The sequence below is a fragment of the Carcharodon carcharias genome, chromosome 26, assembly GCF_017639515.1.
Source record: "Carcharodon carcharias isolate sCarCar2 chromosome 26, sCarCar2.pri, whole genome shotgun sequence".
NCBI classification, from domain to species: domain Eukaryota; kingdom Metazoa; phylum Chordata; class Chondrichthyes; order Lamniformes; family Lamnidae; genus Carcharodon; species Carcharodon carcharias.
Genome location: NC_054492.1, coordinates 12,555,272 through 12,581,804, shown reverse-complemented (window position 1 = coordinate 12,581,804; position 26,533 = coordinate 12,555,272). Strand labels below are relative to the sequence as shown.

The 26,533-nt window shown below is 44.9% G+C and overlaps 1 protein-coding gene across 4 annotated transcripts in view; it reads left to right on the top strand.

Moving 5' to 3' along the window:
* The window catches only part of LOC121269933 (transmembrane 6 superfamily member 1-like), a 58,093-nt gene extending 32,208 nt beyond the window's left edge, over positions 1 to 25,885 (top strand). The window contains exons 9-11 of one of the 4 annotated variants that reach the window (XR_005941446.1): positions 2,234 to 2,353; positions 5,687 to 5,822; positions 24,484 to 24,612. Coding sequence is in view for 3 of the 4 variants with exons in the window: in XM_041175081.1 (XP_041031015.1) it covers positions 2,234 to 2,353; positions 24,484 to 24,675 (312 nt within the window). In the remaining variant the exon portion in view is untranslated. Of the gene's footprint in view, positions 1 to 2,233; positions 2,354 to 2,455; positions 2,549 to 5,686; positions 5,823 to 24,483 lie in introns of those variants that run through there. The other 3 variants (XM_041175082.1, XM_041175083.1, XM_041175081.1) reach the window with 3 other exon arrangements.
* The last annotated feature ends 648 nt before the right edge of the window (positions 25,886 to 26,533 follow it).

Genomic DNA, 26,533 nt, shown 5'->3' with positions numbered 1-26,533 from the left:
GTTTTTGGCTGGCCTGTCGCATCCCCCATGGCAAGGCTGGAAAATCGCCAGCCACAGTCATGTGTACCTACATCACAGTGGTGGCTACACTTCAAAAGCCCTTCATTGGCTCAGAAGAGCTTTGGGACTTCCTGAGGTCATGAAAGCTGCTATAGAAATCCAAGTTATGGCTTTCTTCTTTGGTCTAAGGGAGGAAGTATTGGTGTCGGGCTGGGAAAGGGGGGAAACCCCGTGGATGAACAAAGAAAACGGAACGGAAATAGAAAATGCATCCCGGAAAAACAAAGATTCAGATTCTCTGGAATGGCACCAGGGCTTAAAGGGTTCAATTATGAGGATAGGTTATTTTAACTAGGCTTGTGCATCCTTGAGTTTAGAAGACTGAGCGGGTGATCGAATCAAAGTATTTACATTTAGAAAGGGCTTTATTAGGGTAGATGCAGACAAGCAATTGCTTTTAGTGGGGATTATAAAGCAAAAAACAATATTCTTAAAATTAGGGCTAGGTCACTTTGGAGCAAAATCAGGAGGTACTTTTGCACCCATAGGCTTGTGGAAACTTCTCTGCACCATTTCCCCACCTAATGGCAAGGGGCACCTCCACTTGAAGAGCCTCCTCGGCCTCTCAATCATGACCTCCCACCCTGGCTGGGGTCTACCTGACTGGCCCTGGCGAGCCCGCCCACTCACCTTATCTCCTGGCCTCCAGCAGTGTTCCTAGCCCAGGGTTATCCTTCCTCGGGGGGGGGTGGAAGGCACAACTTTAGGGAACTAATTGCCCGACCCAGGTAAAATGCAGTGGTGGTTTACTGGGCAGGTGAAGGGAGGCTCCTCCCCAACTTTCCGGCTGGTGGGCAGGGCTACCTGCCTTGGTTGGGGGTGGGGGGGTTACAAAATTTTCAAAATTATGTTCTCTTGACATAATTTTTTTAATCCCACAGAAATTTGTATTGTCTGACAAACATTCAAAGCCTTTGTGTCAATGTGCCTACTTTCTGGTGAGCAGGATTTGGACAGTGGCCAATGTGCTACTTTAATAGACCAGATAATGAAAGAGTGTTTACCCATTTTTGCCAGTGGCCAAGTGGGGAATGTAACAAACAGAATGGCAGAGCCCTATACACCCTAAGCTGCAGACTTCCAGGCTTCAGGAGGCAAGCTTTGAAAATCAAAGGCCCTTGTGACTAAAATACTGCGAGGTGTTTTTTAGCTTGGGACTTGATTTCCCAATTTCCTGACTGGGAGGTGAGAGTACTACCCACTGAGCCTCTGCTGACATTTTCAATCAAGCTGTTTTCCTTGAAGATCAGGGATTATGTCTGATCTGTGCTGGAATACGTCCATGGAAAAGCTGCTAAGAGTGAGACTTCCCTCAGAGCTGAGTCATACTCATCACAGCATCGACAGGAAGCCGATCTGTGCCTAGATCAGTGGCAAAAATGGATACAGACCACCTTCGCTGTCTGCCCGATTCAAACCTATTTCAATCCAGCAGGCTGTGAGAGAAGTTAGTCTGTGCCTTGCTGGCTGTACAGAGCCACTTTGACCATCCATGGAGACTATTGTTCATACAGGCTCATAAATGACTGGAGAATACCTGGAAGAGATCAACTGCTGACTGTCAGATTGATCCAAAGCATTCGTTTGGAATCCAGCAGTGAGGTTTTGTATACACATCCAGTGTGTGGATCCTAAACCCAGACATTCCTTGGAAATGTCCTTCAGGAGGCAAGCTTTGAAAATCAAAGGTCCTTGTGAAAAAATACTGCAAGGTCTTTTTTGGCATGGGACTTGATTTCCCAACCTTCTGACTGGGAGGTGAGAGTGCTACCTGCTGAGCACTCAATTGAATTGGAATAGTTTTAAGGGAGCCCTTCTTTGCTCAAGCGGAGAGTTAACAATAAGCTGGTACCCTGGGAATGGGGGAGTAATGGAGTTGTATGCTGGAGAATGGGTAATGTTGGATTTACATATTGGACAAGGGAGATTCCTGGATATGCACATTAGGAATGGGGAAGTGCTGGACTTGCATTTTGGAGTCAAGCCTCCTGCTCAGTATTTTGAGACCTGTGCCTGTTAGTCTGTGATAGGTTCTACAGCTAGGCTACATATAAGGTGGAATAAATTCCTGAGTTTCTGAAAATAACCCTGCTTTTCATTGAGGCCTGTCCATTTCAAACATCCTAAGATTGTTAGTGAGTTTTACTCTTCACCCATTTTCTCTTCCTGTTAGATGCTGGTGTACTTGTTTTACTCAGTCCTGATCTACATCGTAACCCTGTATGGTCTGTTTGTTCCTGGGTGTTCCTGGCTTCCAGACTTGGCACTGCTTCATGCAGGAGGTCTTGCACAGGTAAAAAACAGATGTGTTGTGCCTTGACTTATTGATAGGAACTTCCTTTCGTATTGTCCAGCTTAAATTTTTTAAAGCACCCCTGCAATTTTTTCACTGAAGGCGGAAATCCATGAAGGGAATTTGGTTCCACTGGAGCTGGTAGCCATCCACTTCCTCGTCTAAGTGACTATCCTTCATGTGTGAGCCTGGACGGTGAGTGTTAGTAGGCTATTTGACTGCCGAAGGCATCCTAATCACTGAGTACGATCAGAAGTGAAAGCCACCCCAGTCTCGTGCAGAGATTCTGTGACCAACCATTATATTGAATTTACAGCAGGCTAGCAACCTCCTTCTGGCAAAGAGTTGGAGCTGAAATGTCTTTCCATACCCTTCTTATCTGGACTGCTTGAAGGGGGAGTATCTGGGCAGCTGCTTAGGGGGTGCACCAAGGAATTTGTGGCACACCCATGTTTGCAACAACGTCCCATTTACTGTTAATTTCTGGAAGCATGTGCGCAGCTTGTGATCCGCACATTTGTTGTAATTACCCAACAAAACAGTTTTCATTCTGCTTATAAGCACAATTTTCCTTCCAATCCCAAAATGCTTTGCAAAATTTGGATCCAAAAACTTATTTGTAATTCAGCTTCATTCATGATGTTGGATGGTTTGTTTTAATGCTTCACATCCGACAGCTCAGAAATGTATCAGTGCAGCTGGGTTGAAGAACTTCCATCTGACTAGCTTGCCAAGTTTATGTGCAGTATTTTTGTAAATTTTTCTTACTATAATCCGGGCAATTTGTCATACTTCTCCCACAGTCATCAATTTACTTCTGCCTGCTGAATGTTACTTTTTTTTGTAAAATTGTGTTTCCTATGATGTCGAATTACTAGATATGCTAATTATTCTTGCTGCATTATTTGGTCACTGGTTCGAATTGGAATAGGTTTAAGGGAGCCCTTCTCAGTTTGGTTTACATTGCCGTGGTTTATGTAAATCAACTTCATCCAAACATGCAAATTAATGAGTGGGAAAAGAGAGGTTAGCTAATCAAACCTGCCCCACATCATGGTGGGCGGAGCTTGATGACTCAATGCTGTCCATGCTCCTCCACATTCCTCCCATCGCCAATGTCCATGTAATCTCCTGGGAGAGGCAGCAAAAAAAAAAGAGGAACAAAGAAACCCAGAGCCAATACATGGGAAAAATACTCCGGAGAATTCCTCTCCTGCTCCCTTAGATGCCTGAAACCAATCTAGGTGGTTACGTGGACACCACACGTTAGGATTAAACTTGCAGGGATATGGGGATAGAGCAGGAGAATGGGGCTGACTGGATGGCTGTAGAGAGAGCTGTACAGAGGGGTAAGTGACCAGTTCGTTTGTGTTGGTGGTGTTGATTGAGGGAAAAATATAGGACGCTAGAAAAGCTCCCTGCCTTTTTTGAAATAGTGCTGTTACTGATGGGGAGGTCTTGTGGTACAATGGGTAGCGTCCCTTCCTCTAGGTCAGAAGCTCTGGATTCAAGTCTTACTTCAGGACTTGATGGCCATGGAAGGTGCGTTCATAACTTGGCCAAACAGGTTGATTATCAGTCTGTAAATCCTTCCAAAATGCCTGATGGTAAAGAGCAGGAGAGTTTCCTGGTCAGCCAGACTGCAGAAGACAATGGCAAACCACTGCAGTACTTTGCCAAGCATAATCATGGACCAATCCAATGGAAGTCCATGGTCACAAATGCCCTCTTAGGGTATGAAGGAGAAGGAAGAGCTGTTAGCCATAATTACACCTAGCTTCTACATGATACAATATCTGCCCCAGTCAGGAACAGGCACAGATCCCACTTGAAGGCAAGTAGAGAGTCAGTAACTGCCTACACCAGCCACAATGTATTCCAGAGGCTCAATATTCTCTGGGAAAAGAAAACAAACAAGTGTAACATCCAGTCTATTCCTGCTCTTACATGGTGTATACGGTAATGTTAAATCTGGTAATGATCATTTAGACTGTAGCTGCTGTCAGAAATGTAACTTTATATAAAACCTCATGAGAGGCTGAATCCTGATGGAAAATGGTACCATTTGTAATATTTGGGGCTTTATTTAGTGTTAGGCTTCCAATGTTAATTGTTTTATCAAGGTTAAAGAAACACAGGTGAAGGGCATTGATTGATTAAATACATTGAGCACATATAAAGAAAGGCTGACCGGTGAGTACTATGGAGGCTGCAGTGTATTGTCAGTCCTGGTAACACTAGTTTAATCTGATTTTGTAAGTTTCCTTTGAAGTTTTTGATTTTTGTTACAGTGCCTCACGAGGGGTTGTCTCCTGCGTTTGTTTAATTTATTGATTTTGTTTTATTAAAAAGAGAATATAAAGAAAGGTCTACTGGTGGGAGCACGCAGTGTCCATTGGCATATTTGAGGCCTTCTGTGACTGGAGGGAACTGTAGGGGAAACATTTTAACATTTTAAAACCAACATTTTAATTTAATTAGAAAGCTTCCTCTGAAGTTTTGTGTTTTTGTTACAATGTCCCTTCAAGGGCTGTCAATCTGTTTAATTGGTTTCATTTAATTGGTTAATTATTTTATTTTACCGATGCAATCAAAGTAGCATAAAGAAAGACTTACTTTGAGGAGTCGTGTTCCACGTATACATAGACTGTGTGAGGTTGCTTCCCCCTTTTTTCATAATTTGAAGGGGTTGTTCCTCAATTTTCACTTGCACTTCAGCCCCGCGCACCTGATTTTTGGTCCCCTGGTGTGGAGGGGAATGGGCAGGGTGGAGGACCTCCTTGTTAACCTGGCCTGGCTAAGCACAGGTCCAGGTGGCTGGTGGTGGAGGGGGTTGGTCAGCCAAAATGTCTGCCCTTCTTCCATGGCTATGTTCGCACTTGGGTGTCCCTGGAGAAGAAGCATGGGTTGTTTCCTGGTATGCTTGAGGCCTTCTGCAACTGGTGGGAGCTGCAGGGGCTGGAGTGCATCATCAGACCTGATAACAACATGTTAACTGGTCTCTTTAAATTTCCTTTTAAAGTTTTGTCTTTTTGTTACAGTGCCCCTTTAAGGAGCTGTCAATTAGTTAAGTTGTTAATTTAATTTTTTGTACTTTTTTGAGTATAAAGACAGACTTATGGGACACTGGGTGGTAATAGGTAGGAAGCAGATGTATATAATGTTGCATTCTGTAAAGAAACCAACTTTCAACGAAAGGAGTTGTATCTAGTTTCATACTTCAGCTGGCTTGGGATCGAATTAACCTCCAACACTGAAATTCGGTCTCATGTCAAGTGGTCTTTTTTTAAGCACTTGTGATCTAATAAATATCATATCGATCCAATCTTGCAGCAACCTTTGAGTGTTCCTTATGTTCATTGGACGATCTAACCTTCTTTTGTGAAGTTCACTTTGGGCTCTTGTGATCAACCCTGGAAAATGAAAGTTCTTCTTGTGGATTCTTTCCAGGAGGGAAATGTCCAAACAGGTAAAAGTTTCAATGGGGAGAATTTGCTCCCAGTTGGTGGCGGTGGGGGGGGGGGGGAGGTGCTGAATGGGAGCGGTTGCGGGCCGCCATTTTACATGGGTGGGCCAATAAGACCCACCCAGCGTGATACACGCCCGGGAGCGCTGTGCATGCGTGCAAAAGAGCGCAGAAATCTCCCTGAGGCAGCTCTGGGCCTCAGGGACATTAGTTTGATCATGAAGAATTAACATAAAGAAAAAAAATTCAGACACGTTCCCTCATGTGACATTGTCACATGAACTGGGACATGTCAATGAATTTTAATAATTTTAATGCAATTTATAAACCCTTCATGAAAGCTCATCCCGCCCGTGGATGAGGTTTCACGATAAATGCAAAGGCCGCCTGGGCTCTTCTCCTGCCCCCCGACAACCTTAAAGTTGGACGGGCGGCCCAGACAACCAGCTTAATTAGATTATTAATGGCCTTAAGAGGCCTTGGACAGTTTGGCGGGCACACAGCCGACTCCAGTGTGCGCCTGAAGATCTGAATGGCGCCGGAAAGCATGCCTGACGTCACCGCGTGTCATTTTACGCGTTGGCGAGCAGGGCCCACCCCCCGCACATCAACCAGATGATTCAGGCCAATAACTTCAAACTGCCCAAGTGTATTGTAATAAGTAGACTACTTACCTGTGCAGTTAACCCTTTTTTGAATTTTAATGTGCTTGTTTTCACCTAATTTAAAAAAAAAGCCATTCCGTCTTTTGATAGTTGTGTTTAGTGGAAGAGAGCATTAAAGCTTTGTGGCCGGGTTATACCTACTTCACCCCTTGATAACTGCTGTAACTCATTCATTTTCCTTCTGGGAGATGGTTTGGGTGTCCTGACGCACCGAATCAACCAAGGGCAACAATCCCATCCAGACCACTTGTCAACAGAACCACCGCCCCCCCTCCGACCCCACTGCCTAATCCAACTGAACTCCATAGGTCAAGAACAAATTGCTTCAACTTTAAGCTTGTATTGCTTGCTAATCATGCCAGATGCCCTTAGTGCTCTCCTCCTGCAAGTAATAGACAAGCAAAGTATGGAATGGTTTTAAATACATGAAAACAAGCTCTTTTAAAATTCAAGCTATCTGGAACAGGTTAACCGCACAGCCTGTTTATTACAATGCTGTAGGAAGCATTTGACATTCTGCTGGGATTTTCTGTTTCTGAACTGTACGTGTTGATGAGGTGGTAAACAATCTCTCCCATTCTGTGCCTTTAGTATACAGGCTGGATCCTCTGCTCGCTGCCTGCCATAGGATTTTTTTCTTGTGCTCTGAAATAGTCTTTATTACACAAATAATCCTTTGGTAGTAGAGGACCTGAGTATTGCTGAGAAAAGACATTCTGTCGCAGCTTTTCGTCTTTCACTCATCAGGACAATTGCAAGAACACCAATGTCAGGGGAAGCAAGAATTTTATACTGTATTAGAAGAGAGTTCAGGGGGCTCTCTGCCACAGTCTGTCGCAAGCCTACCTTCACTGGTCAATATACATGTTGGGATTCTTGTAGTTCCGCACACTATAAGATTGGCCTTACTGGCAACCTGTAAATAAGGTCCAAGCCACTTGCTCACCATGCAAGCCTGATGCTGAAATTGGGGCATCAAAGACATCCTGTGGGTTAATAGCAAAGAACTGCAGATGCTGGAAATCCAAAACAAAAACAAAAATACCTGGAAAAACTCAGCAGGTCTGGCAGCATCGGTGGAGAAGAGCACAAGTGACGTTTCGAGTCCTCGTGACCCTTCAACAGAACTAAGTAAAAATAGAAAAGGGGTGAAATATAAGCTGGTTTAAGGGGGTGGGGGGGAGGTTGTGACAAGAAGAGCTAGGTAGAGGGCCAGTGATAGGTGGAGATAACCAAAAGATGTCACAGACAAAAGGACAAAGAGGTGTTGAAGGTGGTGATATTATCTAAAGGAATGTGCTAATTAAGGGTAGAAAGCAGGACAAGCAAGGTAAAGATAGCCCTAGTGGGGGTGGGGTGGGGTGAAAGAATCTAAAAAGGCTAAAACAATAGATGGAAATACATTTAAAAATAATGGAAATAGTTGGGAAAAGAAAAATCTATATAAATTATTGGAAAAAACAAAAAGGAGGGGGAAAACACTGAAAGGGGGTAGGGATGGAGGAGTGAGTTCACGGTCTAAAATTGTTGAACTCAATATACAGTCCGGAAGGCTGTAAAGTGCCTAGTCGGAAGATGAGGTGCTGTTCCTCCAGTTTGCGTTGAGCTTCACTGGAACAATGCAGCAAACCAAGGACAGACATGTAGGCAAGAGGGCAGGGTGGAGTGTTGAAATGGCAAGCGACAGGGAGGTCTGGGTCATGCTTGCGGACAGACTGAAGGTGTTCTGCAAAGCGGTCACCTTCTACATTGGAGAGACCAAACGCAGACTGGGTGACCGCTTTGCAGAACACCTTCAGTCTGTCCACAAGCATTACCCAGACCTCCCTGTCACTTGCCATTTCAACACTCCACCCTGCTCTCTTGCCTACATGTCTGTCCTTGGTTTGCTGCATTGTTCCAGTGAAGCTCAACGCAAACTGGAAGAACAGCACCTCATCTTCCGACTAGTTCAACAATTTTAGATCATGAACCCTCTCCTCCATCCCCACCCCCTTTCCATTTCTTCCCCCTCCTTTTTGTTTTTTTTCCAATAATTTATATAGATTTTTCTTTTCCCACCTATTTCCATTATTTTTAAATGTATTTCCATCCATTGTTTTATCTCTACCTTTTAGCCTTTTTAGATTCCTTCACCCCCACCCCCACTAGGGCTATCTGTACCTTGCTCGTCCTGCTTTCTACCCTTAATTAGCACATTCCTTTAGATAATATCACCACCTTCAACACCTCTTTGTCCTTTTGTCTGTGACATCTTTTGGTTATCTCCACCTATCACTGGCCCTCTACCTAGCTCTTCTTGTCCCAACCACCCCCCACCCCACCGCCCCCCCCCCCCCCCCCCCCCCCCCGGCCCCTTAAACCAGCTTATATTTCACCCCCTTTCTATTTTTACTTAGTTCTGTTGAAGGGTCATATGGACTCGAAACGTCAACTCTTTTCTTCTCCGCCGATGCTGCCAGACCTGCTGAGTTTTTCCAGGTATTTTTGTTTTTGTTTCCTGTGGGATAATGCCTACCCTGATCATATAATTTCACACTGTATATTCGCACAAACTCATGAACAGGTCTAAGTCAGTCACGTTTGGTCCTGAAAAGTGCCCGATCTACCTCTGATTACCCTGGAAGGGCAAGGTATCTCAAAGATTTGAGGAACAGGTGAAGCTAGCTGTTTCACACTGCTACTGTGCAGTAGCAACACGAGTGATATTCACCACTAACAGGATGCTGCCGTCAAGCCAAAAAGACATCTGCCTTTCACACAAATGAGTAACGTGGTAAAAGAATTTCAGTGCCAGTGTGATGCTGGGTATGTAGGATGTGCATCCCAAAGGCAGGTGGATCTTATCAAACAGTGTATTGCTTCAGCTGTTCACAGCAGCTGAGGTACAGACCAAACCTAACCAGCCCATGCTTGCAAAACTCAAAATGCAGTGTCCAACATTAGATGTGATTCCGTGATTGGACAACATTAGTTAAATAATCCTCAGTGTGCTAAAAATTATGTTGACAACCAATTTAAGATTGTCAGTCAGGCTCACAATGTGGCGCATTTGTGTGTACTGGAAGCTATATATATTAATACACGGGGCCCTGTTCTTTGCAGACAGAAAGAACATGTACACACATTGCGCCTGTTTCAGCTAAACAAAATAAGTGACAGCCATTTGTTGATTCATTCCTCAGGGCAATGCCTTGACCAATTAGAGTCAAGTTGCCTGATTTAAAATTTCAAACAAAAAGAACACAAGAAATAAGAGCAGGAGTAGGCCATTCAGCCCCTCAAGCTTGCCCCACCATTCAATAAGCTCATGGCTGATCTGCCCCAGGCCTCAACTGCTCTTTTGTGCCAGCTCCTCATAGCCCTCAATTCCCCCGATATTTCAAAAATCTATCTACCTTCTCTATGCTGCCGATGCTTGGCAGTTAACTGTCAGTCACCATTAACTGGTGCATTCTCCATGGCAATTGCCTTGACCAATCGGTGTCCACTTGTCAACCAATTGGCACTGTCTTCTCATATAGAATAAAGTTGTTGCCTCCCCTGACATTGATATTCTTTCAATTGTCCTGATGAGTGCAAGACGAAAAGCTTTGACAAAATGTCTTTTTATCAACAATGCTCAAATCTTTATTATACGGATGCCACAACTATAATCCCATAATCAGGATGCCTTAGTTCTAAGAAAAGTTTGGTTAAGTTACGGCATGTTTTAGTAGAAGTGAGGGTTATAAAGAGGTTTTTCTCCCATGTATAACTCAGTCCTCTGGGTCTATTGCTTGGCAGGATATCTCAGTTACCTTATAAGTCTGATGCCTTATTTTTGCCTTTAACTCCTTACCAATGTGTTTTATGTTCATTGCATAATACTCTATTGCAGGGATTCTCCCTTATTTAGTGTTTAAAAACAGCTAAGGTTGGATTTAGTCCCACTGTCACGGCACCCACCTGGAAGTTATCGGGGATCTGGTGTGGGTCTGTGGCTGTCGGTGAACCTGAATCTGGTGACAAGCTCATGAATGTGGGTGACACGGGTTTGCTGCTGGATCACAGCTCTGACCTGGAAGCCCGCATCACCTGATGGCCGTGCAGGAGCTGGCGCCATATTTAATGGGCAGCCTGCCCTCTGTTGGAGTCGCAAATCGTCTTGTCGGCTTTTTAAGAAAGCTCTGCTGTTTAAATCTCCAGCATTGAATTTCTGTTGCTCCATTTCAAGATGTTGTTCCAAACTCTAGGGAGAAGATTCCTTCGGTGTCACATGATATCATTCGTGACATTGATGGGATCAACTGAGGTCTTAGGTACCATAATCCAGCCAGCGCATCCCCACCAGCGCATGTGGATGAAGAAGGACAGGGTCGATGATTCCTACGCTGTGACTATCTCTCTCTTTCCTTGCAGGCAGCCTCCTAATTGTCCTCCCCGTGGGAACTTAGATCTCCGATGTCACTTTAAGGGCCCCTCTGCACCTCAGTTGTGCACTGCCCCTTTAAATTTTGGACTCGGTACTTCTGGGTTCTGAATTTCCTGCCTGAGTCTCCGCCCCTCAGAGTCTCCACCCAGCAAGATTTTACACAGAAAACGTCTCCCAGATCAACCCAATGCCCTGTGACTCCTTCTCCTGGAAGTCCAGAGGACAGTGAGTCAGGGATGTCACATATAAGGTGGCAGCTTTCACTGGGCAGGTTACCGAAGGTACAAAAGAAATGAGAGTTTCACTGAATTGGGGAGGCAGGATTAAAACATTTCATATTGAATTTATATACAAGTGAGCAGTGAAGCGTATCGATGAGCTTCCTGCAGCTAATGGGTGAGTTTTCCGTTTTGTTACCTTCCCACTGCCTCGCTTACTGTTTCCCCAGAGCCAGGAATCCGATGCCCGGCCTTCCGCTTAATTCTCCAAGCCTGCCCATCATCCTGTCTGCCCCAGAGGGTTTCACTAAGTCCAGCCCATACATTTACAGGCTAGTTTGTTGCTCGTGGGAAACACTATTCTTCCTAATTCTGAATCTAGAGGTCCAGTCAGCTAATGGGTCTAGAAATGCCATGAGTGAACTCTGCAGTTAGATCAAAAAAGACATTTTACACCTCCGTGCATTAGCTATTGACTTAATTATCTTGGTTAAATGTAAAATGAGTGCACACAGATGGGTATAAGGTGAAAAGTGAGGGTATGGTGGGTAGAATCATCCATACCCACTGACTTTGGGTGAGCTCGACGACGTAAGGGACAATATGACAAGAAGGCTAGAAAACAGTTTCATGATGTGAAACCAGGTTGCAATTCCTCTCAGCTTGTCAATGCTGGGCCACATTCCCTGCCATAGGACATCGGGAACTGCATTGTAATACATCTGCATATCGTTATAAAGTGGCCCGCTGGAATCTTTCCTCCTGCTGGATTGTCCGCCCATGTCACTGTGACTGCACGCTGGCGCAGAACATGTCTTGACAACTGTGACGTGCCGAAGGCGGGACTTACCGCCAGGGCCTTGCTCACATTGTGGACATCCGAGGAGCAGAAGATGCTGGAGCCTGACAGCAAAAACACACTGGAGGAATATCCATGGTTTGCTCAGTGCATTCTCATGGACACGGCTCTGCTGTGTAGCAATGCATGGAAGTTGGAAAGTCACCGTTGAGGGTCTGCTCACAACAGATGATGGACAAGGGGGTGGAGGGGAAGGCCCAGCTGTGTTTGGGAGAGGAAGATGTACCGGGGGGGGGGGCGGTGGGAGAAGAAGGTCTATGATCGACTGGAAGAGGAAGAGGTGTCAGGATGGGGTGAGGTTGGGAAGGGGTGAATGAAGGTGGCAGGGTGGGGTGATTTTGGGAGGGGGGGAGGGAGTACAGGGGAGGAGGGGGCAACAGGGAAGAAGACAGCAACTGGGGAGGTAGGTTTAAGGCGGGTGGAAGGTGTAAGGGAAAGAGTTTGGAGGGGGGAAGGAGTGCGGAGAGGGGAGGGAGTCTGTGGGAGGCAGGAGTGTGGAGTGGGGAGGGTGTCCTGGAGTAGGAAGTAGTGTGGAGAGAGTAAGGCTGGAGGAAGAAATGTGGGTGGAGGAAAGAGTAGAGTCGGGTAGGGTGAAGGATTCTGGGTGTGTGAAGGAATCAGGAAGGGGAAAGGACTAAGCGCAAATGGAGTCTGGAGGTTGTGGGGAGGACTGGGGTGGGGGAGTCTAGGGGAGGGGGAGGGGAAGGGTGGAAGGGGGTTTCAAGGGGGGAAGGGGTCCAGAGGGGGGGATGTCCAGATGAACGTGCAAGGTAGGGCTCTGATGAGTCCATGGCTGCCTCATGGGGAGTGAACTGAGGGGGAATGGTGAGAATGACCAAGGGCAGAGTGAGGTGGTAGGGCAGCAGGGTGAGGGTTTGATGGTAGCACTAGAAGGGACAGTGAGGGTGGTTGGTGGGGTCTCGGAGGCGGACATGGACCCTGGGGGTGGGAAGGAGGAGGTCGGGAAGGTGAACATGGATGGGGGTGGGATTTTAGGGAGGAAGGGAACGTGCACATTCACCTGGACATCCCCGAAGGAAAAGGATTGTGGCTGATCGGTCACAGAGGGGAGGTGGAAGGTGAGGCCGGGGTGGGGGGTCAACTGTGATGGGGGAAAGGAGATGGGTGATTGGGGGAAGGGAAAAGACCAGGGAGCTTACCAAAAGCGAATCCAGACCATGCTGTCTAAAAAAGTAAAACAAGAGTCATGGTGGGTGAGATCAGGTGCTGCATGGGAGATGCTGGTCAGCTCAGATGAACAACTGAAAGTGAACCCCAGCAGGCAGCATTGAAAATGCTCAGGATATTGAGGTGTGAGAGATATGGGAAAGATCCGTGTGTGTGGGACAGTGCTTGCACGAGGCTCCGAAAGGCTCTGCCACACACACACTTCTCCCTCCAGCATCACTCGTTGGCCGGCTGCTCCCTCTGTGGTGACAGAGGATGAGGTTGAGGGGATCCCAGGCAAAGGGGACTCGGAGGGAGAGAACAGCCTCTGAGATTCCTGAGTGGATGAACCAGGTGTGTCCAGCTGCTGCTCCTCCCCCCCTTTGGGTGCCTGGGGGTCCCAGCCTGACTCCTTGAGGTGAAGGAGCACCTGGAGGGATGTTGAGGTGCCCTGTTTCCCTCCCGTGTTGTCACTGCAGGCACTCACCCACGGCTCCTGTGATGGGGTGCGGGTCTGCACACATCTTTGCATTCTGCTGGACCAGGGTCTCCATGGCGTCCTCCATCTTCCCCATAGAGACCTCCATATGCGCACATGTGGGCATCACTTCATCAGAGAGCAGGTGGATGTCCTCCAACTCACGTGTCACTCTGTTGAGGGCTTCCAGCAGTTCTGTGTGATGCTCCCTTGCCTTCTGCTGATTCCCCACGATGAGTTGGAAGGCCGAATCCAGAGGCTCGTCATCTAGCCCAGACCTTGCAGATTCCTCTTCCCCAGCAGTGGTCCCCTGTTCCCCAGCCTGAGTTCCCGGGAGCTCGGCCTCCTCCTGCTGCGGACACATGTCCATGCGGCGACCACCAGATTGTGAACCCGAGCCTGCTCCAGATCTAGGTCCCACCGAGGTGTGTGTCTGTGCGCTGGTGCAGGGTGTGGGTAAGCACCACGATGGGTCTTCCAGGCTGCTTATTTCCACCTCTTCACTGGAGGAGGAATTCTCTTGGCTGGAGGTGAGGGATTGATTGGCTGAGGGTGTTGGTAGCTCCCTGTGTACCAATGTAGATTTAAGTAGTGCCTGGCAGCAGAGTCAAAAGCAGGAGAGAGAGCACTCAGTGCGTTGATGGAGAGACGATGTGATGCAGCCTCACCATCACTGCAGGGACATCCTCACCAGTCAGTGTGATGGCACAATCCTCAACATGAGTGAGGGGCCTAAAGTGGGCCACTCCACCCCGGGTCTGGCACCTCTTCCTACTGTCGTGAGCCACCTTCTCCTGCATGAAAACAGATGGTGAGAGCGTGAGCAGGACACATGGCACTGTGTGGAATGTTTGTAGGTGAGCGGAGCCATGGACAGGATGAGGACATGAGCTCCAGAGGATATGAGCCTGATGGAGATGTGAGGGTGTGTGTGTGTGAGAGTTAGTGGTGTTGACCCTTGAGGTGTGAGATCCCTGTGGATGTGTGATGGGTTTGTGAGTGTGTGAGTTGAGAGTGATGAGAAGAGTGACTTACCCTGGCGGGATGGATGAGCTTCATCCTCTCCTGGCACTGGGTGGCTGTCCTCTTTTGCACAGTGTTGGCGCTGAACGCCGCTACCATCACCTCCCATGCTGGATCGGTGATGCAGCTGCCCATGCTGCGGCCAGAGCGGAGGGAGAGGACATCACGGTGGGTCTCCACGGCATCCAAAGTGCGCTCAAGGTGCTCATGTCACTGAAGCGGGAGGCTGCAGTCTTTTTGCCTTTAGGGGCCATCCTGTCCTCCATGAGGCGGTCAAGGTTTGAAAGCGCTGAGAGGTGTGCGCGCGGCTGCACTTTAAATGTGGTGCCTGGCGTGTTGAAGAGGTGAGGTATTGAATGGCTGGCGAATGAGAGCCCATCCACCATGCAATATGCTTGTATTGTTTTTTTCTTATTCTCTGGGTCTCGAAACAGATGTGATTCATGCATTATAGTCTAGGCTATTTCAGAAGACTGTAACACAAGTTGTTGTGCCAAGTTCTGCTATCCTATAGCAATACTGGTTGTTCAAAACACTTCTGCAAAGTAGCAGTGGCAGATTTAACTGCTAGTTTAAGTTCCTGTCATTTCTCTGGTACATTATTTTACATGAACAGATGTCCTCACTACAGCGGAAACAATAACTAGCTGCTTGTCTGACATTTAAAAAGCACATTGTTAATAAACTGCAGCTTTATAAGGAGTCGCTGACATTGTGTTATTTAACTGCTGCAACAAACAAAATAGTGCATGGTTTAAAATGTAACTCCAAACTCCCAGAGCTCTATATATAGAGAGGCTAATTATGGCCAGCACTTGGTTATGAGCTGATATCAGAGCAAACTCTGAAATTTTTGTTTTACTTTCCATTGATAGTTTAAAAAAAATGATGTCTCTTAAAAGAAACCATTCATTCTCAGAATGTGAGGCAAGGTTGGCATTCTTAACTCATCCATAGATGCACCAAGGCGCTGGTGGTGGGCCCTCTTCTCAGATCACCGCAAATGGTTAATAGGACTGTGTAATCAGCTAGAAATAGGAACTTGCATTTATATAGCCCCTTGCGTGGCCTTGGAGGGTCCCAAAGCACTTCACGGTCAATTAAGCACTTTCTGATTTGTAATCACCGTTGTAATGTAAGGAACATGCGGCAGTCAGTTTGCACACAGCAAGCTCCCTCAAACATCAATGATAATGGCCACACAATCTCATTCAGTGAAGCTGGTGAGGGACAAGTATTGGCTGAGACACCCACGAGAACTCCCTGCTCTTCTTCAGAAAAACTCCCATTGGCACAATTATGGCCCCCAGGGAGGGCAGACTGAGTGCTGCAATTTCAAAGAGGGGTTAAGAGCAAACCATGTTTGTTTGAAATCGAAGGTTTGCTTAATGAACCAAACCAGAAAATGTTGGAAATGCTCAGTAGGTCAAGGCAGCATCTGTGGAGGGGAACAGATTTATGCTTCAGATCAATTTTGAAGAGCTGATGAAGGTTCGTCGACCTGAAGCGTTAACTTTGCTTCTCTCCACCGATGCTGCCTAACCTGCTGAGCATTTCCAGCATTTTTATTTCAGATTTCCAGCATCTGCAGTGTTTTCTTTTTGTGCCCTTATTAAACCCAGTTGGGCTTCCAACAATCTGGAAGGATCCATGGTTACCATTTAACTGTAACAGGGTTTTATTTTTGGAGTTTTTACACTGGATTTGAATTCTCCAACAATCATGATGGGCATTAATCTTATGGCCCATGGATTTTAGATTAGGCTTCTTAACAACTCATTCAGTCACATAACCATGACACCACTGTATCCCAATTGCCTGCTGATATTTTCCTCCTTTATTAGACAACGGTAAGCCACGGTAGTATTTTTAAAATAGTTTGCAAAGATACTCAAATTATCAGCTTGTGCTAGAAACAAAACTGGACTGAAGTCTTTTGGCAACCAAAAATCAGAACTTATTTGCATTTTGAAAATCCGCAAAACAACTATCATTTAGTTGGAACTGGCACCATGAACCCTTACCTCAGCAACTCAAGGAGTCAATGGGGTTATTCTATGGAAAGATGTAAAATGATCTTTAGATCTGTGTGTTTTCCTTATGACTCAGTGGTAACAATCTTGACTCATAGTCAGAAGGCCCTGGGTTAAAGCAGCACTATAAAGGCTTAGGGTGAAGTTTAATGCCCGAAATCAGCTCCGTGATGTCAAGTCAGGTGTCAAAGTATTAACATTCTCAAACCCATCCCCAACCTGCCCAGGTGGCGGATTGGCAACTTAAACACTTTAATGAGGCTGGCAGCCTCGGAGTTAAATTATCTTGCAGGTTTAATGGCTGGTTTTTCTAGGTGATGGAAACCAGGCAGGGGAATGGAAGCGAACGCAGCGCTGGGGAGAAACTGCTTTTGCACCACAGCTTGTGGGCCAGGAGGAGCAGAACCGCTTCCCCACAACCCTCCAATTTCTCCCCATCAGACCCTCTCCGCAGACAAAGATCTCAGCTTCAGGGATCGAACTTTCCCTGGGGTCAGACCACCACGCCCACCCCATCTCCCTCCCTCCGCCCCCAACCCCCTCACCACAAAACTTGGGATTTGAGAATTGGACTGTCCCCTTCCCCAGGTTCAGAGATCGGCCCCATGCTCAAAGTAACAGCTCCGGGGGCCTTGACCTGCTCCTCCTCTGAACTGCCCCCTGTCCGCAAATTGATCTGGCTGAGTTCCGTGCAGAGAAATTGCCAAGGAGTAAAGGCCCACCGGGTGGTGCCAACAACATGCAGGGAAACCCGGACTTTCAGGCTCCCCCCTCCAAAACCACATGGACTGCAGCGGTTCAGAAAGGCAGCTCACCACCAGCTACTCTGGCCCTATCCTCAACGTCCTGATATCCTAACCTAATGTCCTAAGAATAAATTTTTAAAAAAATCCATGCTGTGGCTCTGAGCTAGTATAACTCTAGGATCTGAGTTAAACCTCCCTGGCCTAACTTCACACTCATTCCAGATGGCGAGCAATACAGTTCGTTGTCAGGCTATCTATTGTGTGTCATGGGAAGTCAATGGAAATTTGGGCGTTGGGTTGGGGTGGGTAGAAACTCTCTGCTGGTTGAAGTCATTCCTAGCACAAAGGATGTGATTGTTCGAGATCAACCACCTCAGCCCCAGGGCATCGCTGCAGATGTTCCCCAGGTTAATGCCCAAGGCCCAACCATTTGCAACTCCTCAGATATTGAAACAGTCCATGCCCGTACGCAGCAAGACCTGGACAATATTCAGGCTTGGGCTGGTCAGTGGCAAATAATATTCTTACCACACAAGTGCCAGGCAATGGCCATCTCCATCAAGAGATAATCTCCCCATGATATTCAATGGTGCTACCTTCACTGCCCCACCAAACGCATCTTTAGTCTTCACCACTACCATTAACACTCCCTTTGTCTTGTGTTCATGACATCTTTGTAAATCTCTCCTTAGCCCCTGCCTATCGTTGGCCTTCTATCCAGCTTCACCTGCTCCAGCCCCTTTAAACAGTATAAACTTCATCACATTTCTACTTCTCTTTAGCTCTGAAGAAGAGTCATACGGATTTGAAGTGTTAACTCTGTTTCTCTCTTCACGGACGCTGCCAGACCTGCTGAGTTTTTCTGTTTTTACTTCAGATTTCCAGCATCCGCAGTGTTTTGTGTTCATCTTCAGCTGCATCTTCTTTGACCTTCCCTCCAACATAAGGTCAGAAGTGGGGATGTTCGCTGATTGTTCACTACCATTCCCGACTCCTCAGATATTGAAAAGTCCGTGCGCGCATCCAGCGAGACCTGGACAGTATTCAGGCTTGGCCTGATAAGTGTCAAATAATATTCATTATTCATTCACCAAGTGTCAACAAGAGAGAATCCAACCATCTCCCCTTGACATTCAATGGCCAATGCACCATCACCGACTGCCTCACCATGGGAGTTACCATTGACCAGGAATTTAACTGGACTAGCCATATAAATACAGTGGCTACAAAAGCAGTTTGGAGGCTGGGAATTCTGTAATGAGTAACTCACGCCCTGACTCCCCAAATCCTGATGACATGGCACAGGTCAGGAGTATGATGGAATACTCTCCACTTGCCTGGATGAGTGCAGCTCCATCAAATGACATTATCCAGGACAAAGCAACCTGCTTGATCACCTCATCTATCACCCTAAGCATTCACTCCCTCTGCCACTGATGTACTGTGGCAGCAACAGCAATGTGTACCATCTACAAGATGCACTGCTGCAACTCTCCTCTTGCTTCTTCAACAGTACCTTCTAAACCTGCGACCTCTACCACCTAGAAGGACAAGGCATCAGATGCATGAGAACACCACCACCTGCAAGTTCCCCATTGAGTCACATACCATCCTGACTAGGCCCTTTAGTGTCATTCCTTCACTGTCGTTGGGTCAAAATCATGGTACTCTCTTCCTAACAGCACAATGTGGATGTACCTACACACAATGGATTGCAGTGGTCCATGAAGTTGCCTCACCACTAGGTTCTCGAGCGATTAGGGAAGGGCAATAAATGCTGGCCTTGCCAGTGACAGTCGGATCCCAGAACAAATAACAAAAACAAACCAGGGGTGTGATGAGGAGACTTAGCTTTTAGCTCAGCGAGCTGTAATGATCTGGAATGCACTGCCTGAGATGGTGGTGGAAGCAGATTAAATAGTAACTTTCAAAGCGAATTAAAAAGGTACTTGACAAGGAAAATCCTATCAGACTGTGAGGAAAAAGTGGGGAAGCAAGATCAATTGGATTCATCTTTCAAAGACCAATGATGTTATCAGCCGAATGGCCTTCTGTGCTATCTGTCTGATCAATTACATTTTATACCTTTTTGTTGTGTTTGGAAAAAATAGTAAGTTTTCATAGAAATGGGTTCAAGCTCTGTAAAGCTTGCTATAGCTCAAGTTTAGAGGAAGATTCTGAATAAAACGCCTGATTTTGGTAGCAATTCAATGTCTTGGGAGAGTATTATGTTTTTTCTTGTGGTGAGGGCATCACTGACATAACAGTAATTATTGCCCATCTCTAGTTGGCCAAAAGGCATTAAGAATTGTGATGAAGTGTAATGCACACATTGGCCAGACTGGGGGTAGGCTCCATTCCCTGAAGGATATTAGTGACATAGAAACATAGGAGGTGGGACTTAGGAGCAGGAGTAGGCTATTCAGTAAGATCATAACTGATCTGATTGTGGTCTTAACTCTACTTTGTTGTCTGTGCCCCTTAACCCTTGGCTTCTTTGTCAAAAATCTGTCCAACTCGGCCTTGAATAAATTCAATAACTCAGCCTTCATTGCTCTCTGGGGAAGAGAGTTTTATATACAAATAACCCTCTGAGAGAAAAAATATTCTTATCTCTGTCTTAAAAGGGAAACCTCTTATTCTTAAACTGTGTCCCTTAGTTCTAAACTCCCCCACAAGTGGAAACATCCTCCTGGTATCTTCCTTCCCTATCAAGTCCTCTCAGGATCTTATATGTTTCAATAAGATCACTTCTCATTCTTCTAAACTCCAATGGTTATAGGCCCAACCTGTTCAACCTTCCTTCATAGGATACGCGCTTCATCCCAGGAATAAGTCAAGTGAACCTACAGTTACTGCTTCTAAAGTAATTACATCTTTTTTAAATAAGGAGACCAAAACTGTACAGTCTTCCAGATGTGGCCTTACCAATACCCTTACAGCTGCAGTAAAACCTCTCTACTCTTATATTCCATTTTACTTGCAGTCAAGGCCATCATTCCATTTGCCTTCCCAATCATTTGCTGCACCTGCATACTAACTTTTCGTGATTCATGTACTAGTAAATCCAGATCCCTCTGTACCACCAGGTTCTGCAATCTCTCTCCATTTAAATAGTATACTGCTGCTTTTAAGATTTTTTTTTAATAGGCTGCTTTTCTATTCTTTCTGCCAAAGTGGACAAGTTCTCTTTTTCCCACATTATAATCCATCTGCCAAATTTTTTGCCCACTCACTCAACATATCTATGTCCCTTTGCAGACTCTCTACTTCCTCTTGACAACTTACTTTCCCACCTATCTTGGTGTCATCAGTAAATTTTGCTACCATACTTTCAGCCCCTTCATCCAAACGACCTGGTTGGGTTTTTGTGACAATCTGGCATGGTCACTTCCTGGTGCTGACGCACAATTGACCAGACGCATTGATTCGATTTCACAACTGGCCATGGTGGATTTGAACTCATCCCCTCTTGATTGCTGGGACACCATATCTGATATTTGATTAAAAACAGGAATGATGTCAACATGTTTATTTATCTCTCATGGTTTATATATATTTTGGCATTCACTAAAAACACACACAATCTAAACAATTGGATCACAAAAACAATGAGCTAATCTTCCCTATGTCATGTATTTTTCAAATGCCTTTTAGTTGTCCATAGAAACAAAGAAAATAGAAGCAGGAGTAAGTCATTTGGCCCTTTGAGCCTGCTCTGCCATTCAATATAATCATGGCTGATCCTCTATCTCAACGCTGTACTCCTGCTCTTTCCCCATATCCCTTGATGCCTTTAGAGTCCAGAAATCTATCTCTTTCCTGCTCAAATATATTCAGTGACTCAACTTCCTTTGGCAGAGAATTCCGTATGTTCATCACCCTCTGAGTGAAGAAGTTTCTCCTCATCTCAATCTCAATCTCAAATGGCCTACCCTGTATTCTGAGATTATGGTCACTTTTTCCAGACCCCTCCCCCCAGCCAGAGGAAATATCATCCCTGCATCCAGTCTGTCCATCCCTGCCAGAATTTTATACGTTTCAATGAGATCCCCTCTCATTCTTCTAAACTCCAGTGAATACAGGCCTAGCCGACCCAATCTCTCCTCGTACAACAACCCTGCCTTCCCAGGAATCAGTCTGGTGAACCTTTGTTGCACTCCCTTTATGGCAAGTATATCCTTTCTTAGGTAAGGAGACCAAAACTGTGCACAATACTCCAGGTGTGGCCTCACCAATGCAGTGCATAGCTGTAGTAAGACATCTTTACTCCTATATGCAAATCCCTCGCAATGAAGGCCAACATACCATTTGCCTCCTTAACTGCTTGCTGCATCTGCATGCTTGCTTTCAGTGTTCAAGGACACCCAGGTCCCTTTGTACATCAACATTTCCCAATCTATCACCATTTAAATGGTGCATCCATGTGCAGTGAGAAAAAAAAACATTTAATTTTCCAGCAAATCAATCAAAAAACACCTACTTCACTATGTCAAAGGACAGCTCTTGCTGGTTTCATTTCAAATTCTTGTCTTGTCTTCGCAATATGCAATCACTTCCTGCCCTCCCATATTAAAAAACATTTGCATTTATATAATGCCTTTCACATCACAAACTCCTTTACAGCCGGTGAAGTAATCTTGAAGACTAGTCACTGTTGTAATGTAGGAAATGTTGCAGCCAATTTGCAGGCAGCAAACTCCCACAAACCAATGTGATAACGAGGAGAAAATCTGTTCAAAAGATGTTGGTTGATGGATAAGTATTGACCAGGACATTGGGGAGAACTGCTCTGCTCTTCTTTGAAATAATACTGCAGGATTTTTAACATCTATCTGAGAAGGCAAATAGGGCTTCAACTTAACATCTCATCCAAAATCCAGCACCTCAAGCAGTGCAGCATTATCTCAGTGCTGCACTGAAGTGGGACTTAAACCCACAACATTCTGACTCAAAGACAAGAACGTTACTCATTGAGCCATCTAATTATGGCCACCTGTTTACAGTAATGAATACAACAGGATAGCTGCTGCTATATGAATACAACAGGATAGCTACTGCTATTATATTAAAAAATATAAATTGCTTAAGGTTTAACATACCTCTAGTCACCAGTTAGCTTCTTGCTAATACTGGTCACTAGTGTACAGTTGCACGTGGAGCTGGAATGTATGTAAACTTGTTACATAGATGGTTTTCTTTAGACTCCATTGGGAGGCATATCACTTGTTCCTTGTTAAAGTACTATATCTAAGAGCTAGTGATCAACTGTTGTAAACAGGGATGGAATTCAGATTGGACATTCAACTTTGAAGCTCCAGTTATAGTTGGTGAAGAAAGGGATGTGGGGGATGAAGTGAAGATTGTCATGTAACAGTGGAATGTTGGAACGTGAAAACGAATTGAGGAAAAAATAGATCGGTGAGGCCAGAATTTAAAAGCTACATTGAGAGTCTGAAAATGAACAGCAGTGCCAGGCCTTTTTACACTTCAAATTTAAGCTATTATTTGATCTCATCCTTGACCTCTCTTCATGATACTGAGAAAAGTTATGGCCATACCCAATTCCAGCCACAATGATGCTATTTTAAATGTCAGCTGCCTGCACTAAAAATATCCACACAATGGTGTAGACCTTATTCTTTGGAGCATGACGTTTCTGTGGACACCACTGTTTACCCACCCTCTCCATGACTTTAGAACAATGCCAATAGAACAATATTAACACAAAGGTGGCTTAAGGAAAAGCAATGAAATATTTCCCAATATCCAGCATTTAGCATAAGGTTTTCCTCTGCTATCTTTGTTCAAGGGCTGGTGTTGTTTTGTTTGAGACAAAAGTCACGTGTTTTTGTTTGAGCAGCAGGGTCATGTTGCATGACTTTCTCCTGCCCTCTTCACTGACTTCAATATAACGACCTCTGACTGGATGGCTTCAAGTGTGCCCTTAATGGTTTAGGTAAATTATTTTTGAACAGTGTCTGTTTGCATTATACATTTTTGCAACAGCACTACTCTTAGATGGTGTAGAATTTCCTTGGAGATCCTCCAGTGACCGCTCGCCTTGGTGAAATGGCTTCAGCCACTGTTCATGCCACATCTCCAAGGCTTTCACCAAACTTCTGGCAAAGTTACAGGGGGAGAACATCATTGAAATTTGGAGTTAAGATTTTCCAAACTCTGATCCTCCTTTAAGATGCTCCTTAAAGCCTATCTCTTTGATCAAGTTTTTTGTCATCTCTCCTAATATCCCCTGCTAGGACTCAGTGCCAAATTTTGTCTCCTGTGAAGCACCTGGGGACATTTGCTATGCTATGTGAAAGGTGCTATGCAAGTGCAAGTTGTTGTTGTTGGAACCATGTTTTTCTCCAATATCAGGCTAGACATGGACTTCATTTAGATTATATTTACATTGTAATACTGGTGGAAAGTTAAATTATAATGTAAAGGCATCCTAATTGAAGCCTCATTTTGTTTAATGTCTACAACTGCCTGGTCATTCCTCCAGTAGTTGAGTTTTGGCAGGTCAGTACTCACCTACTTGTGACCTCTGTGTCCAGCCCAGCCCTAACTTAAAATTTGCAGTTATAACATTCCACATGTCAGACATTTGGAAGGAGAAGAGGACATGGTAGGCCCCTCCTATCTCAGTTCTGATACCCACACCACTTACTGTGATATTCAGCTGCTTGGCAGCCTTAAAAAAAGGCAGAGGATGGCGGACAGAGAAAATTTGCTGGGATCTCAGGGCCTGCCACTTCCCACCATTAACACTTGGTGGGAAAGGAAGGAGTGGGCAATGGTTGCCCTGGCAGGGATAGAGTAAATTCACCATCTCACAACCCAAATTTGCCAACGTTCTTTGCAGTGATTTTGGGGAGGAGAATTTCTCCCAATTGTTTATGAGAGAAAATGTACAGCACATGACATAGGTCTATTGGGAACAGCTGTCAATATAAGTAAGACACTAATTTATATATTAAATGCTGCGCTAATCAGTATTTTATATAACTCAGGCTTTTAACTGTCCTCTTTCTTCCCCCCTCCTGTCCAAATAATAGGCACAGTTTTCACATATTGGAGCATCCCTTCATTCCAGGACTCCTTATACATACAGAGTACCAGAAGAGGCACAACTGGTCTTTCTAATAATAAATGGACTCTATGGTGTTTTGCCACAGTTACTTGCCTACAGATGTGTCAATAACCCAGCGTTTTTCTTGAAGAGGAAAGAAGACCCGAAGACAAAGTAAAACCTCAGTCGACTAAATGTTTTATTTTTCTGTCCAAAGTAACATTATTTGCTAATTAATTAGGTCTGCAGATTAAATATTAGAGTAAATTTCTTATTAAGCAAATTGAATTGGTGCTTTGTAAATGATTTTCTTTTTCTATTTTGGTATTGGTACCGTTTTATTCTTCCAAGTTTACTGTCGTGTAAAGTTATAGAACTGTGTATTCAAGAGCAATTGTGAAATAATTACCAAGAACAAAGGCATTTATTATGCCTGGGAGATGTGATTTCTGGCATGAGACCTGTGCCATGTTCAGTCAATTTCAGCGCTTACTGTGTGTGGTGCAATTTGTTGCCAAGTATCAGTTATGTATGATGAGAACGGGCGGAGGATGAGGAGACTTTTTGATTAATTCGTAGGATGTGGGCATCTCAGGCAATGCCAGCATTTATTGCCCATATCTAATTGCCCTTGAGAACTTGGTGGTGAGCTGCCTTCTTGAGTACAGCCCAGTGTCTTGATAGGCCTTGTCGCAGGGCAGTTAAGAATCAACCACATTGCTGTGGGTCTGGAATCACCTATAGGTCAAACTGGGTAAGGAGAGCAGATTTCCTTCTCTAAAGGAGGGTTAATGAATCAGATGGGCTTTTACAATAATCCAGTCGTTTCATTGTTACTGATACTAGCTTTTTATTCCAACTTTATTTAATTAATTGAATTTAAATTCTTCAGCTGCCATGATGAGATTTGAACTCTGGGTTGCTGGTCCAGTAACATAACTGGTCTGCTTCCATATCCCATTTTAATTCAGTTATTTCTTCTGACCTTGGATGCGTTTCCTAAGAGGGCTGTGGAAGCAGATTCAATAGTGACTTCCAAAAGGGAGGTGGACAAGTACTTGAAATGGAAACATTTGCAGGGCTGTGAGGGAAGAGCAGGAGAGTGGCACTCACTGGATAACTCTTTCACAGAACCATCCCAGGTACAATGGGCTGATTGATATTCTGTCTTATGACATTCTGTGAAGTTCCAGAAGCTGTGCAGATGTTGCCATCGGAATGACATCAAGCGACTTCTTGCATTAAATTTACAGCTCTAATTATGTGTTTCATGCACCAGTCATATGGGTCACCTCTGTGATAATTCATACAGGCAATGTGAAAATAACTTTGTTTGCAAAAGGTGAATTATGTGGGCAGGCCTTCTATATTAAACAGAATCTAAGCGATACTTTGTCTAATATTTTTCATCAAATATAACAAGTTGGTGCATTTATTTCTGAAAGTTTCTAGTGATATACAGACTTTGAGGAAACTCCATGTTGGGTGTATTTGGCTGTACAAATGTTTTATATTATTTCTGCCTTCGGCTGGTTAGTTGAATGATTACTTAGTTTTCCCCAGTCATAGACAATTTTTTAGACTGATTACAGTCCTTTGAAGCACCTTGGGATGGTTTTTACTGTGCAGTTTCTCCGTCTCGATAACCTCCTCCGGCCCTACATACAGACCTCTGTGCTCCTCCAATTCTTGTCTCTGTGGTGGATATAAATGCAATAATAGCCATTAAAAATACATGAAGGAGAAAGGATTGCAAGATATGGGGAAAGAGCAGAGGAATGAGACTAACAGGATTACCCTTTGAAAGAACTGGTGCATCCTAGTTGGGCTGAATGGGGCACCTTGTGAGCTGTACTATGCTGAGTCTTGCACTACCCCAATTTTTATTGCTCCATCATTGAGTGGCTTTGCCTTCGGCTGCTGATGCCCTAAACTCTGGAATTCTCTCCCTAAACCTTTCTTTCTTTCTACTTCCCTCTCCTCACTTAAGACTCTCCTTAAAAATCACCTATTTGACCAAACTTTTGATCATGTCC